The sequence below is a fragment of the Balearica regulorum genome, chromosome 4 (genome assembly GCF_011004875.1).
Source record: "Balearica regulorum gibbericeps isolate bBalReg1 chromosome 4, bBalReg1.pri, whole genome shotgun sequence".
NCBI lineage: Eukaryota > Metazoa > Chordata > Aves > Gruiformes > Gruidae > Balearica > Balearica regulorum.
Window position 1 is genome coordinate 53,890,420 of NC_046187.1, and position 15,529 is coordinate 53,905,948.

General features: G+C 39.0%; 1 protein-coding gene across 2 annotated transcripts; it reads left to right on the forward strand.

The window, feature by feature from the left end:
* Positions 1–8,714: 8,714 nt before the first annotated feature.
* Positions 8,715–15,289, forward strand: COMMD8 (COMM domain containing 8). 2 transcript variants are annotated; one of them, XM_075752221.1, is made up of 5 exons: positions 8,715–8,844; positions 9,964–10,119; positions 11,112–11,264; positions 12,989–13,144; positions 14,813–15,289. In XM_075752221.1, exons 1-5 carry the CDS (start codon positions 8,800–8,802, stop codon positions 14,831–14,833), a joined length of 531 nt encoding a protein of 176 aa, XP_075608336.1. In that variant the 5' UTR covers positions 8,715–8,799; the 3' UTR covers positions 14,834–15,289. The 2 variants fall into 2 exon arrangements, with proteins under 2 accessions (XP_075608336.1, XP_075608335.1); XM_075752220.1 differs by lacking the exon at positions 14,813–15,289 and having other exon boundaries at positions 12,989–13,192.
* The last annotated feature ends 240 nt before the right edge of the window (positions 15,290–15,529 follow it).

Sequence of the window (15,529 nt, forward strand, 5' to 3'; positions counted from 1 at the left end):
GGTATGTAAATAACGTCATGAGAACTTTCCTGAAAGGCACCCTCTGGGTTGTTGAATCTATTCTCTTCTTGTTGCAAGCATGCCATGTAATCTAGTTTATAAACTGAACTTTATCTTAAAAGTAATGAGATGTTTTGCTCATATTACTGTATTAGAAAACTGTTCCAGAGTATGGTTGCTGTGAGGGTTAAAAATTATCTTCTAGCTTCTAAACTCAATCTCATACTCATTTGCTCTTATATGAGTAGTGACCACTGTTTTAATGGTTTAAATAGTTCTTTTTGTTCATGGTGTTTTTCCATCCACCTTTGTTTTGCTAAAGTAAACCAGATAAGAATGAATTATATCAAACTGAATGAAGGCTAACTAAATTCTGAATAAGTGTCCAGTCAAAAGTGTAACGCAGTTTAAAAAATCCATTCAGACCTTAGTTAATGTTGGATAAATTGCCATGATATAGCTTGTGTATAAAAGTTTTAAGGGAGTAGCTGACTGTTGGTTTCACTCGTGCAATTCTTTTGCTTTGCCTGTGGTTTATAGCATTATGTTTAGCCAATTGCAGAATGCCAGGAATCAGGAAGCTTGCATTAGATCCCATTTCTGGAGGGCAGTTATTAGCAGTCAGTAGCAGTTATTATTATTATTGATGTAGCATTTACTGATATACCACTCACTGTGGTCTGGCCATCATGTGTATTAAGAACTTCCATCCTGAAAGTCACTAAGATGACGGGACTTTTTGTTGTAGGGATTTTCATTCTGTTGCCTTTCTGCAGAAAGTAACTATTAACTGGAATTTAACAATGAATCTGAAAGAGTCGTTCACTTTTAAGGGGCTCTGAATTACCAGGACAAGCAGAAAATCACCTTAATTGAGATATCATCATTTTACTGTAGCTCCTATGGAGCAGGAATTTACCTCTTATCTTGGCATTAGAACTTTCTACAACTGGGAAGCTAAATTGGTAATCTATAGTGAGACTCCAGCTTCTAACAATCCAGGTTCACTACTCTGCTGAACTAACACAGGTCCATTGAATAAGAAGACACAAAACTATAACTCTAAAGAAAAGGAACACCATCTAATGCTGCTACCTCTGAGCTGATGGGAAGGTGTGTATGCTTAGAAGGTAGTACTAGCTAAGTGGAATTTCACCACTTGGGTAAAGTGCTTTATCCCTTCTTTTTCTGTTTACTGTGGTGTGGCGGTTTCCTATGGCTACTCTTCAGCCTTATCTACAGATGTAAACTTGTTATTAGTGTGTTTACACTGCTACAGTTTTATTGTGCATCAGAACAGCTTTGATATGCACTTATGATACATACTTATGTGCCTTCCTTTTCACTGTATATATAAGCAAGTTATTTGACTTGTTGATTTTATCTGATCCACAAAATAATCTTAATTCTGCATCTTCTTTTTATCAAACTGCTCTATCGGCTAATAAAATGAGCCAAGTCAGTGATTTCTAATGAACTATTTAGTAAACACTGCTTTTTTCTCTCTCTTTGCTTGTAGAAACTTACTGTCTCCATTACAGTTTTTCTCAAGCTTTTTTTCTATTCACTTTTTTTTTACAATTTTTCTAACTCATAATTTCTGATGAACAGATGACTCCAACTTGCTAAACAAAATTTTTCACTATTTTAACATAGTTACTTATGTCACAACTACTATATCCATTTCTTGAAGAAATAAAAATAATCCAGCAGATGGGTATGAAGATGCCACTTGGACCCTTGATTCTGTCAGGTATTTTCCACAAGGGAAAGTCCAAGGCTGCTTTTTCATAAGATGGTTGATCTAATTTCAGGATACCTAGTATTAGATAAAAAATGTCTACAAGACACCACACTGATAAAACCTCGTTTTTATGGTTCACATGTATTTAAACATTTTCAAAGGTGAAACTTTGTCCCAGCAGACTTTGTATCTGATCATCTCACCTTCTAGAGCCAGTGTAAACCAAGATGAAGTATAGACCAGGATAAAGATATAGACCAAGACAAAGCACAACTATGGTTTTAGCTAACTTGGAAGAAATGTTACCACATACGTGTTTCTGATCCAGTTGGGTAGCCCAGTACACCACAGATCCAAGATTAATTAATGGAAAGCCATGGCCATGGTAAAGACAAGAGAGATTTATACTTTCATAGGTATCTGTAGGTCAAGTTCAAACTTGGAAGGAAGTCTAGGGCTTACTTTTAACTAGTACTATATGTGACAATATTAGAACAACTGCTCTTTACTAAGATTTTATGTCATATAATGCATTGTAATTAACATACGGAAAAAACATATCCTGTCTTCGAATGAACAATTTATATTTTCTCCTTATTTTCCTCCTATAGGTACTATTTAAGGAAAACTAGGAAAATTAATGTATTTGTAAAATTTCTATTTTAAGTCACTCAGGATGTGTCCTGAAATATTCTCCAAACCGTGAAAGGAAAATTTCTTACTACATTCCTTATAGTAGCTTGTGGAAGAACAATTAGACCATGTCTTCACAGTGCAAAGAGAAATTATCTGGAAATTATTATTCTTCTCCAGAATTTGCTCCAGAGTAACTCTAAATAAAAAGTGTCATCTCAGCTACTTCACTGAAAATTAAGAATATCTCTACTGATGCAATAACATTAAACCATTGCAAATCTGGTGTGAGCAAAATATTAATCAAAGCTATTGACACCTGCATAATGAGATTCATTATTTCACTATAGCAAACCTTATTCATAAACACATGCATTTTCCTAACTTATAAAAGTCTTGCATTTGTGCATGAGCCAGAGGGTTGTCAGACTTTTTCAGCTGGCTGATAAAGCTTTTAGGTAAATTAGAAGCTTTTTTTATTACCTAGAAAGAGAGATTATACATAGGCAAGCTGAGATACAGTGGTTTTATTGGCATGACTCTCTTACTCATCAGTGATTAAGCCATGAGAAAATTGTTTGCCATTGCAGAGAAGTTTGCAGTGTGCCTCTCTTCTTTCTGTATCTTTGTTAATTTGAGACACTCTCATGCTGAAGTAAAAAGGGAATTTCAGTAATATGACTCAAAGCAGAATTTGTCCCAGGAGTCATGGAGGTCATGGAGGTTATACAACCACAGCAACAGTGCAACAGTTAGCAAAGTTCAAAAAGTAGGTAACTATAAAGAAGTTGTCCAGGACTCTTGCAACTGCTTCCCAAAATCTACTTTTCAAATTAATACATGAATATCTAGTTAGCTTTGTGAGAAGATACTACTTTCAAATTACTTTTTTCTGGCCTCCTCCTCTGCAATGTATTTCTTTGTATTCCTCATGAGCAGTACATTTGCTGTGTTTGATACCGTATTGCCATGTGTTTCCTAAGAAAAAAGAATTTCTGTCATTCTGGACAAACATCTGGCTTGCTGCCATGGTGATACTTTTCCCAAAATACAGAAGAACTGCTGGTTCTTATCAGATATTATTTAAAGTTTATAAACATGATGGTGTAAAGCCACAAGCTTAATGGATTCCTACACCACCTGTAGGAACAGTCAGATATTGCTATTTTAATTCTGCAGGTGGAGAAACTCAGATACAAGAAGATGAATTGGGTAGGAAAGAATATAGTGACAGAGTTGGAATTTTTTCTTTATCCTAGTTCTGTGCTAAGTATGGTAGTCTCAACGTCTGTCTCAGAAAAGAAAATATGGGAACAGATGTTAAATATCCTTCAAGGAAAGTTCTATGTGTGAAGTGTACTGACTCCACTTTCCTGAGCTTGGATACAAGCATGGATAGACGGGATTTGATGTTTAATAGGAGTCTAGGAAAGTCTGCAGTGAAGTCTATTCAAATGTTATTTCCCATGGAAAAGAGAAGGGCAGAATTAGGAGGTAGATGTGAAAAGCTACCCCTTATATATTATTTAGGAATCCCAAAGAGATCCAGGCATTCTGGCCAGCATGATGTGCTGCCAAACTGGACACAGACTGACAAGACTGAGAGAGACTTGTAAATCCCAAGGCCATTTGCCTTTGGAGCAAGTTGGCTGTATTTACCCTGGAAGGGATTTAGTGGTAAAAAAGCACTGCTGTACTGGCAAAAGCACTCCTAACGTGGACATAGCTGTATCAACAAACTGTGCTTTTCCTTAGTCTGTTAAAATTACCTTCTCTTTCTGTGCTCTTGGTTGAAACAGCTTGTGTCAGCAAAACCAGAGGTGTGCTAACACAACTGTTTGACCAAAAGCTGTTTTCATTACCTTAAAATATTACGTGATAAAAATAAAATCTATAGTAGCTATCATAGTATCTCTCAATTCAGAGTCATGTAATAAATATAGTTGATGAATTCCTTGCATGGATGAGGGCACTGTGTTTATTATTTTAGGAATACTTTCTCCCCACTACTATTATGATGTGTTGGTGCAACTTGCTGTGCAGCATACTCCAATGTCTACTAATTGTTGTTTACTATCAGGACTAAGAGTCATCATAATCTACCCACAGGACATTTTCTTTTATCTTTTATGATGCCCAAAGAATTTTGAAAAGCACATACACACTATTACCATTCATTATTAATATTAAAACCTTAGGGTTAGACTTAGAGAAATGGAGGAATATTTGGCTTATAGTTTTACTGCATCTGCCCTAAAAGTGATTATTATTTTTCTGTTGTTGTTGTCTTTTTGCATTCCAGCCATTACAATTATTAGACCTGTACATGGTGAGTAAAATTCCAGTCCTGACGCATACTTGGTATTCAGTTCACCTAGAACTCTGAGGCATGAAAAGAGGGATGTAGAATAGAAATAGTAACAATAGATTTTTCCTAGCAATGAATAGCAATGAATCTTCTGCATGTTCCCTGAACACAGGATAAGCAATAATGGTCCTGAATTGCAGGAAAGAAAATTTAGGAGAATATTCATAGAGACTCCCGTTGGGTGGGAGATGAAGGCTCCTCCCTCTCCTCTTGAAACTTGTGCAAAGAAATGTGTCTTGGAGATAGGAGAGGAAAGGCAAGACATCCAGGTCCCAGAGTAAATCTGTGCCTGCCCAGCTGTGTGCAGAAGATGGTGACCAGTGGGACTCATGAATATACAGCCCCAGTCACTGACTCTGGTTTGCGCTGAGCTATGAGCTTTTACTTTAGTGGGTGTATGGCTCAAGCCAACTACAGGCTCCTTAGATTATAGAGTAGGTCACTCTTCTGGTCTAAATTATTCCTCTGCCTCTGTCCTACCAAACAGTGGGTGTGATACCAGCTCCTGGTCCTTCCACTACCTCAGGCAGGCAGGTCTTGAAATGTATACGGTACAGATATTTAAAAAAACCCTATGATAGTAACTTGTTTGATTTAGAATAATATGTACGAGATTTTTCCCATCTGGTACTTCAAAGTATGCTCGGAGAGTCCGGCAATAGCCGTTCCCCTCTGAAAATCTTGCAGTATAGCAGAGCTGTTTGGAATGACCTCTTGAGTATGTTCTTGTCTGTGAAAAGCGGTACAGAGTTTGGTACGTAAACTGTGTGTCTCTGAGGTGATTATTGCTAAATCATGAGTGCAATCTGTTGGAAGGACTGAAGTGCTACAGAAACCAGCAAGAGGATTTTAACATTTCAGAGTGAGAAGTGAAATCAAAAACAGTTAAGAAGTCCCTCTAATTACATCTCTTTCCTGGAAAAAGCTAGAGAAGACAGCGACAAGTACAGAGCTATGGACATAGACTGTATCCACTGTGCATGATGTACTGTACTCTTCATGTCTCATAGAGTTAATACACACATAGTATATTTACAGAATGGGTGAGGTGGGGGGGGAGAACAAAAACTTGTAATGGTTTTATGTGCTTAAATTTTACAAGTAAAACAAGAAACTAATTTCTCACTTGGGAGAAATTATGATTAGAGATTATGAAGAGCAAATAGCTGATAAAGAATGTTCTGGACATTGATGTCATGTTGTTTATCCAGCCTCATTTATTATGAACTTCACTGGCTTTTCAGAGTGTAAAAATTAAATAGAGACACATAATTTTCAATCTCCTTCAGCTGTAGCATATCACTATGAGCATGTTTATACATAAGCTTCTACAAAAGCTTTCAAGCTTCCTGTTTTAATAATTGAAGTGGTTCACTGATTGATATTCATGTGTCAAGCTGTAGTTTCAGGACCGATTTCATCTAAGTGTGGGCTGCCAGAAAGGGTAGTTTTGTCTTCCCCCTCGGTCCCAATGACAAAGTTCTTTTCTGTTTGAAGAAACAGGTTGCTCTGTTCCAACCTGGCTGAAATCTAACCTGTGAAAAAAACAAATCAGTGCAAAAATAACAATTAATTTTCAGCCATATCAGTTGCAATTTCATCCTTGCAAGTACAGGCACCCTAATGCTGGCAGAAGGGAGGGGGAAATGAAGCAGAGCTGAAAACAGGGGCTGGGGGACCAGTGGGACCTCCCTTTTCCATGGCAGCCTACATTTAGCTCAGCTTAATCTGAACTGCAACCTCATGGTTCCTCTGCATTTAAAAATGCCATTTACTGGCCCCTCTTTGTTGGTAAAATGCAGAATTATCTATTTAGTGCTACTGCCATACCAATTTAATAGTTCTTATGGGTCAGAGTTATACTGGTGCTCAGATGCTTTCCTCAACTGGATATACTTAGAGCAATGTAAAACACTTTTATGCTACTATAGTATTAAGAACCTCTGATTATTAAATTATTTCCCAATGTTTTAATTCTTCCCATTCCTCTAAAAGCAAGGGCAACAAAAGGATTAACTTTAAAATATGTTTCATTACTGCAGTTTAGGTTGTGGGTTTTTTGTAAAAGCAAACAAAACCCTCTGTAAGTCAGCAGCAATGTGGACAATATAATGTGAAGTTCACTCTGCATTTCTCTCTCATAAAGCTGCTTCTTTTCTAGCTGCTCTGGAGTCTCTTACCTGCCTGCTCTTCTACAAGTTTCCCTCTCTGTCTCTGATTTTGCCATTATTTGACAGCTTACATTCAGAGGGGTGGGGTGGGTTATTGCTGCTGTGGTACAGCAGCATGAAAAGCTGGTAGTTTTAAGGCCTGAGACCTGATGGCAGATCCAAGTAATGCAAGTCCAGACAAACTCCGAACCGCCAGCTTTGTATGCCCTACTACTTAGTAGTTGTACATGGGGTCAGAAACATGGATTTAGCTAACCCAGCTCTGCTTTCCTTGTGCAATCTGATTTTGCTCCTCATATGTCAGTAGGTTGAATCCAAAATATTATTTTAAACTACTCATCTATGAAAAGTGACTCTCTTTATTCTTCAGATCTGTGAAAAATAAGCTGCTTTGAAAGTGGTCACTGAGATTGTGTCAGACAGAATGGTGGTTCCCTGTCCTCTTTCCTGTATTCCTATTTTTCATGTGTTACATCTTTGCTCTCTCGCATTTGTGACTTGTTTTGTCACCTTTTTTCAACTCAGCGGGACACTCATTACCTTTGTCCTTATTTACCCTAATTTATTTCTCTCCAAATTTGGATCGCCTTCGTATTTCTCCAGTTGTCTCTGGGTCTGTTTTGTTTGGAGCAGACGCTCCCCCTGCTGCTCTATTTTGTAGTGTGCAACATTGTACGGTCAAAAGAAACTGGATAGGTTTCCAGTTACCTAACAGAGCAAGTTCTGGGGGAGCAAAGGAAATTATTATTGAAAATTATAGAAAATAAATTTTTATTTGCATTTTTAGCTATTCCTAAATTTAACAGCAGCATCAAGTAATTTCTGCATAATAAAATTAAATACATTTTCCAGAAATCTTTATTCAAAATGTCATCTATGAGCAGTAGCAAACCCTGAGAGAAATTGGGTGCATCTGAATGTTTACAGCCAGAAAAATATGTGATTGGTTCTTCCCCATCTGTTTGCTCTCCAAAACTCCCACACACCACGCTGTTCCTACAAGGCCACGTACCAGTCTTTGGAGAAGATGTGCTACAAACTGACTTAACCAGCCTGGGTTTTTCCACAGACCTTCTATCCACCAGTACAGACTTGTAGCTGCTTTCATATTTTTACGGCCCAGTGTTATACTTACGTAGGCATAACTGTTTGCCTGTGAATTAGCCTAGTGATTTCAGTGAATTAAGGTCTGCCTACAGGTATTTCAATGTCTGTGCAGTTTTGTGCCTTGCTGGGACTTGAATTCATACTGGTTTTGTCGTACAAGTGGTCAGGGCATTTTTGGTTCTTCACGTTCGCATTCAAATCAACTTAAGGCATGGAAAGGTCATTGCTAATGTTAAAACTCTGTTCCATAAACCTCCTCCATGATCTGGTTAGCATTGAACTCCCACTTTGGCAAAGCAGAAACAAGACTTGAGTTGTTCATGGTAAACACTGTACCAGCAGCATGGACTTCTGTAGTTAGTATTTCTCCTAACTTCCTCAATTTTGTTTAATATCGGAGATGTGGTCCCTGTTGTAAGCCTTGAACTGCCTCCCCTGCCATCAGTTGGAAGGTTGGCCAGTTAACAGTGAAAAAGCAAAGCTGAAAAACAGCCAGAATGTAAAAACAGCTGATGTGTTATTGCATATAAAAGCTCGTAAAATTTTGGGGGCGTTCATCGGCCGTCTGGCTGAAGGTTGCACAGAGCGGCAACTTGCCCGACGACCCCGGGGGGAGCGATCCCCGCGGCGCCGGGGCTGGGACTCGAACACGCGATCTGGGGCGGGGTGTCTTTGCCCGTGCGCATGCGCCTCGCAGCCGGAGGGGAGGTGGACGCGCCTGCTCGCGGGCAGCCAGAGCGGTCACGTGCTCGCCGGGGGGCCGGGAAGGGCTGGAAATGCTGCGGCTGCTGGAGAAGCTCCCGCCGGGACGGGCCCTCGAGGTGGGCTCTCCGTCTCCCCGGGCGGGCGGCAGCGGGGCCCTGGCGCCTCTGAGGCAGGTGGACCAGCGGCCGCCGTTCCGGTCAGCGGCCTGCCCGATGTAGGTGGCTGCTTTCCGAGAGGACGGGGCCTCGGGGCCGCTGCCGCCGTGAAGCGAACCGGGGGGTGTGGGCGCGGCGAGAACAGGCGGCTGCTCCCCGGTCCTGGCCGGGCGGTGTCCGGTAACGCCCCTCGGGGCTGGGTAGGGCGGTGTTGGCCGCGGAGAGGCCGAGGTGCAGCTCTCCGGCACCTGTGGGGAGGCCAAGTCCGTCGTCCGCCGGCCCTGCCGGCCGCAGAGCGGTGCAGCTCCCCTCACCGGCCCCTCGGGGCCTCTCCAAAACGAAACGAAAAGTACCAGCTCAAAATACGCTGGGGGTGCACCCAGCGGGTGTCTCTGTGCTCGCGTTGCTGTTAGAATGTTCGAAACGCCCTTAGAGCTCTCCCTAGCCCGTCTTCCGCTCTCGGGGCTCGGCGCTATGAGCCGGTACTGAGGCAGGCGGCCTGCGGGGAGGGGGCGCTCGGCTGCTCCCAGAGAGGCTCCGCCGGTTTCCGGCCGGTGAAGGAGCGGGCTGGCTGGGTTTGCCTCACTACGGTGCCCAAAGAAAAATCGCTGCGGCAGGCCAAGAAGCCAGGCATACAGAAGAGCCTTAGTGCTAGAGGGTAGTGGTTTGGGAGACTGGAGAGATGCACGGGCTTTGAGATGAGCATTTTGAGTTGTGCTTTGCATCCTGACGATCCCAGCGCAGAGGCGACTGAGGTGCCCTTTGGCGTGGCAGCTCTGCAGCTCAGCAGTGTGTTATAGCCGTGCACAAAACTGTTAAGTCCTAGGTGAATCTGAATCACATTATGATTTCTGTGGCCAAACCTTGTGAATTGACCTTGGGGAAGAGGGGAGGACAGGTCATATTCAGGGACTATCTCTTTATGACTTTTTGGAATGGTACATGGGTTGCGCTCAGAGGAAGCATTGAGACAGTACCCTGTGAAGGGAGGGGTGATAACTGAATTGCCTGATCAGTCTCATGTCTATCTGGTGTAGGTTAACTGTGATAGAATTGTTCTTATGTATCACATTGTTTCAGTTCCTTCATAAAATAGTTGATGGCATATGTGGCCGTGCATATCCTCGATACCAGGATTATGGCAGTATTTGGAGCTTGTCGGAGTGGATGGAGATTTTAGAAGAAACAATGATTCATTTCAAAACTGTGGTTGGCAAAAACATATCTGATGAAGAGGTAAGGGCTCATCGCTGACTTGGATTGACTTTGAGAGATCATATTGGAGTGATTAGTCTTGTAGTTTATTTAGTAGTAAAGTATTTTTATAATGTAGTATTTAAATAGTAGCAGACTAAGCCTAAACAGATAGGTTAGCAGCATTTAGAGATACTTTTTTAAAAAAAGAAAAAGTGAAATTAGACAAGGATTTTTTTTAATAAAATTGAATAATACTTGTTAAAGTACTGTTTTAGTCACTTAAATTGATATCTTAAGTGCCACCAAATTAAATGTTTTCCTTAAAATACATAAGCTGTCATTACTGTTCATTAGCAATGAAGACAATTCATACTCTTATTTGGCTCTCTTTGTTCATTACTACTGCATTGAAGTGGTTTAAAGTATTGACTGTAGATAAATAAAAAAAATAATAATCTAGACTGTGAATGGAGGACCATATGGGTCAGGGACATTCCAATATATAAACTTTGCAAAAACTTCTTCCATTATCTGAAATCTTAATTCTTATCTTTTGGCCATTGCTTGTATTTTGACTACACGCTGGTATCTAGATCAAAGCAAGCTACTTGTGTAGCCATAGGAAAGTCTGTACATCAGTATGTCTGTTTCAGCTAAGCCGAGGTATTTTGTCTCCACTCTGATGTTCAGAAACTTTCAGAGCTAAACCTGTGTTGTTTGTGTGTGTGACTTTTGTTCTGATTTTAGGGTGGTGTCTAAGGCGGCTGATAAAGCCTCCATTATCTAGTTTTTTTTAATGTAAATGAAAAGAATTTTTTATTTTTTTTCTTTATATGTTGCTGTGGTAAATACTGACTAGCTATCAAACGCAGAGAGTAGCCTCTGAGGGCAGTATAAGAAAGATGAGACTATGGAGTCAAGTATAACAGCTAGCTGGGTAGAAGCTTGGATATCTACAGAACACAGTACAGGTGGTACATGTTATTTCTGTGCGTTTTTTGTTTAAGCAATCATAATTTTTATTTTTGTAGGCTGCTCAGCGGATAAGTGAGTTAAATGCAAACTATCAAGAAGCAATCACAAAATGTCTAAAAGGCAGAAAAGAAGAAATTAGGAATGCACTAGTGGAAAGAGTAAATGCAATCTCTTCTGCCCAGCTGCAGGATTTTGACTGGCAGTTAAAGGTGAGAGTGTTGCCTTAATGTTTGAAAGAAGCATTCCACAACACAGAAGTAACTATTGATATAGTTCCATTAGGCCTGCTCATTCTGGAGCATGGTTTAATTTTTATAGGTATCAGAAAAGCACATTCCTGATAACACATCGAAGACTTGCCAGAAATTTGTATAAACTAAAAGTAAAATTCTTTTTTTTTCTCCTCTCTTTTAAAGCTGCAATACCTACCCCTTTCCTAAAAGGTGATTGAATGTTATTCAGGAACACCTGAAAATTTCATGTGCTGTTATGATTTTGAGGCCTGAATAGACAGTATTTTTACTCAAAGGAAGAAGAAATATTTACTTAAGAGTTGTACACTAATTCAGGATGTGTTTCTCTAACTTTTTTCAAGTTTTTAGATTCCTGCAATAAACAATTATTTAATAATCAGTTTGAAATCATTTATCTTTGGACTTATTTTGAAAATAAGCCACTGATAACTGTTGCCTAAAATTGGATGGTGGTTTGGGGTTACGAAAACAGCTGCTTTAAATTACGCTCTATCAAAGACTTAAAATATGAACAGTTTAAGTAATATTGTTTAGTTAGTCCATGGGAGCTGTTAAATTGTTTTTCAATTTCAACAAGAATGTTAAATTTGTGCAGCAAAAAGCTTTGGAAATCAAAGAGCAATGCCTACAATAGACAAGATTTTGCAAGAGCAAATAATGGCATCATATTGTGCTTCAGATGTACTGTTGCTAGGGATTGATCTCTCGCTAACTGCATTTACTGCTGACAAAAATATAAACTAGACTTATGTGAACTCTTGGCTTTTTTGTTTGTAGTTTCTTTTAACTTTTTCTTCTGGAATATTTTTTGAGTTTCTTTCTATTTTGTGATACAAATTTCTGATACGTGTCTGAACTATTATATTAATTTTGCTTTAAACCAGGGTGGGGGGTTTTTTGGGTGTTGTTTTTGTTTTTTTGGTTTTTTTAATTCCTTGAGCTGGTTGTGATATTTTTTTGCTTACCATAGTCGAATCCTACCAAGGACGTTGTCTCTCTTCTGCTGTACTACGTTCTGCTCTCTAAATAAATAAGATAGGTGTGTTCAATACTGACCTACAGTATTATCAACTGATCTTTGATTTTAATGTATTATAAAGGCCTTATTTATACTAGAGTGAATACAATAATAAAAAAGAAAGCATAATTGATATGTAATCATCTTCATCAGTGTTTGTCAAATAGGATATCTGACAAACAGTGTTGGATCAGCTATAGAGAGAGCTGAAAAATGCACAAAGGTGACCTCTTTATCCCAACTGTCCCCTTCAGTAAGACCCTTCTTACTTATTGATTGCTAGAACTATTTGAATACAGTGACTTCAGAATTCATATAATTAATTTTTCAAGAGCCATGATCAAATGTATTCTTTCTTTTCACCTAGAATACAAAAATGTAGCAGCCCAGTAATTTTAACAAATTGTTTTGACAAATGCATTGCTATGAACAGAGGTTTTAGTATTTCAGGATATTGTTGGTATTAACAAACAACAAAAAAATCCCAACATGAAGAAAAAGCCAAAAGCAAAACTGCAGAGATGACTTGTGAGAAGTTAGTCTTGTCGTGTTGGTGTTTGTTAATTTATCAATAAAAAGTGCCGATGTGATGCTAAGAAAGACTAAAAACTTAATGGCTCCACCTTACACTTTGTTGTTGTTTTTTCATCAATCTGCATAGCTTGCTCTCTCCAGTGATAAGCTCTCCATGCTGCAAATGCCACTTGTTAATCTCGATTTGGATGTGAGAGAAAATGGTGAAATTAAACCAATTTCTATAGAGATGAATAAGGAAGAGTTGCAGAACCTAATAAATGCATTGGAAGCCGCTAATAAGGTAGCTTTTACTGATACCATTCTTTGTTCCTGACTTCTCATGTACTGAGTTTATCTTAACTGAAATTGTTTGTTCTGGGTATCTTGCTGAAAATCCAAAGTAAATCATTCATTGGCAAAATGATATAGAGTTACAGAAAACCTTACATAAGGCAGATTATCTTGGATAAACTTCAGGAGTTTTTTAGCGCAGTTTAGTCTGGAATTTTTAAAAAATGTAATTAGAATCCTGATAAGCATAACTGTTCAGAGTACCATTAAAAATTGTTTTGACAATAGGAGGAGAAGCAAATGAAGTGACAAAGTGTCAGATGAGAGTTGATTCTGAAAGATTGGCGAGAACTCCAGTGTTTCCCAGCTTCAAAATGTCAGTGGCTGGGAATGCATACAGAGTGAGTTATTTGGTTCAAATGGAGTGCTTTAATTTCCATGGCATAGTAAATCAGGAAGAAGATTACAAAGATTCCGATACAGTAAACCAAGACGAAAATTTCAAGTGGAACTTTATTTAGAGCGTCTCAGATGTCTTTATAGAAAAGACTAAGGGAAGTGAGGATTCACAGAGAAATTGTTAGGGGAAGAAATGTCACCTGACTTGCACCCTGGTGATATCTGTGAATCCTGGAGTGCCTCTTGTTCAGTTACCTTTCAGTATTAATTCTGGCTCTGTTATAAAGGAAAGCAGTTGGTTTTTTTTAATCTGAAAGTGTCTTAAATATTTAAGTCTGTTATCTGAGAGATGGAATTCACTGACATCTTGCAGAATGGGTGTTGTATCAACATGTTTTAGAAGTTAGCAGCAGCTTCTAGTTGCTTCATAACATATAGCAAGTAAGGGGGCTCTTTAGATATGTAGATATCTGTAGATATATAATGTTATGATGCTATAGCTGGAATCTGTAGACTAACATTTAGAAATAATCTTTATCAGTGTATAACAACTGGAAATAATAGTTTTGTAGCTTGTAGTTAAATACTAAGTTATAATAATGCTGTTATTTTTTGAATTAGAAAAGATAGTAAGATTATGTGTAATAGTTACTTTAATAAGGCTGATGTGAGACCTCTGAATAACTACATAGCTCCCAGTGAGGTAAATACATTAGTCCAGATACGTACGGTGTTCTCGTGAAATGAGAGCCCTTAACAGCTTTCTTTCACCTTGATTTATTTTTATTTTTTTCCCCTCCAAAACTAAATAAAAATAGCAGCTTGTCATGAATTCTATGTTATGCAAACAAGGATTCTTCTGGGACGGACTTCAGTCTCCGTATGCCTTCTGCTTGAAGGTCTGTATGGAAGCTGAGGGATGTTGTCATCTCCTTATTTAGTTTTATGTGCGCACAAGGAGGAATTCACTCTAGAAATGGTCCCTCGGTTCTGCCTGGAAATTCTCACTGGACCTGGAAATTACCATCCTACTTTTTGATTACAGGGAGCTGAGGAGTGGTTTGTGTGCAGTACATGCTAGAGAAAGTTATTGGAAGTGATGGTTGTGTGAGGCTGTAAGAGAAAGCTGAGAGAGGGATGGTGTATTTTCCAGAGGAAAGACGTGTTCATACAGCTGCATATCACACCGTAACAGGAAGCAAAAAGCTGTATTTCCTAGACTACTTTAAGTTTTGGCCTCATCCAACTTTAATCTCATTCCTTTTCTCCTTTTTTGAAGGTTGTCTTGCAACTGAAATGATGGAATTCAGATCATTGACGGTGTCTGCTGGTGATGACTCCCCTGTTGACTTGGGGGGGCAGGGAAGTTCTCTGCAAAGCCAAAAGTTGTTGATGTTATAAAATACTGAAGTGAGAAGGCCGTTAGGACTTGTGACCAAATAAACTACTAATCCTTTGATAAAAATAATAAAATCTTGTATCTGAACAAAAATAGAAAAATCCAATGTACAGTTGCTTTTAGTACTAAAGATTTATATAACTATGGAAAAGCAGCACAGTGTGTGTCATATTTGTTTTGGTTAAACTTTGATAGTGACTGCACAGGTGCCTAGTTAAAACTAAGGCATCTTCCTTGTATATTATGTTATCCTTATCTAAGGTGCCATGATAATGAAGAAAATGACAGAGAACTTGTAGCATTAATGTATTTATACTTGTAAATAGTAAATAAACACTTGATTTTGTGTGTGAATAATTGCAGAAAATTGTTTCTTCATTTATTAATCACTAAACTCAATCTTTTTACATGCTGGGAAAAATCAGCTTTACAAACAAAACCAGTATAGAATCACAGAAGCGTTGAGGTTGGAAGGGACCTCTGGAGGTCATCTTGTCCAACTCCCCTGCTCAAGCAGGGTCACCTAGAGCAGGCTGCACAGGACTATGTCCAGACAGCTTTTGAGTATCTCCCAAGGATGGAGACACCACAACCTCT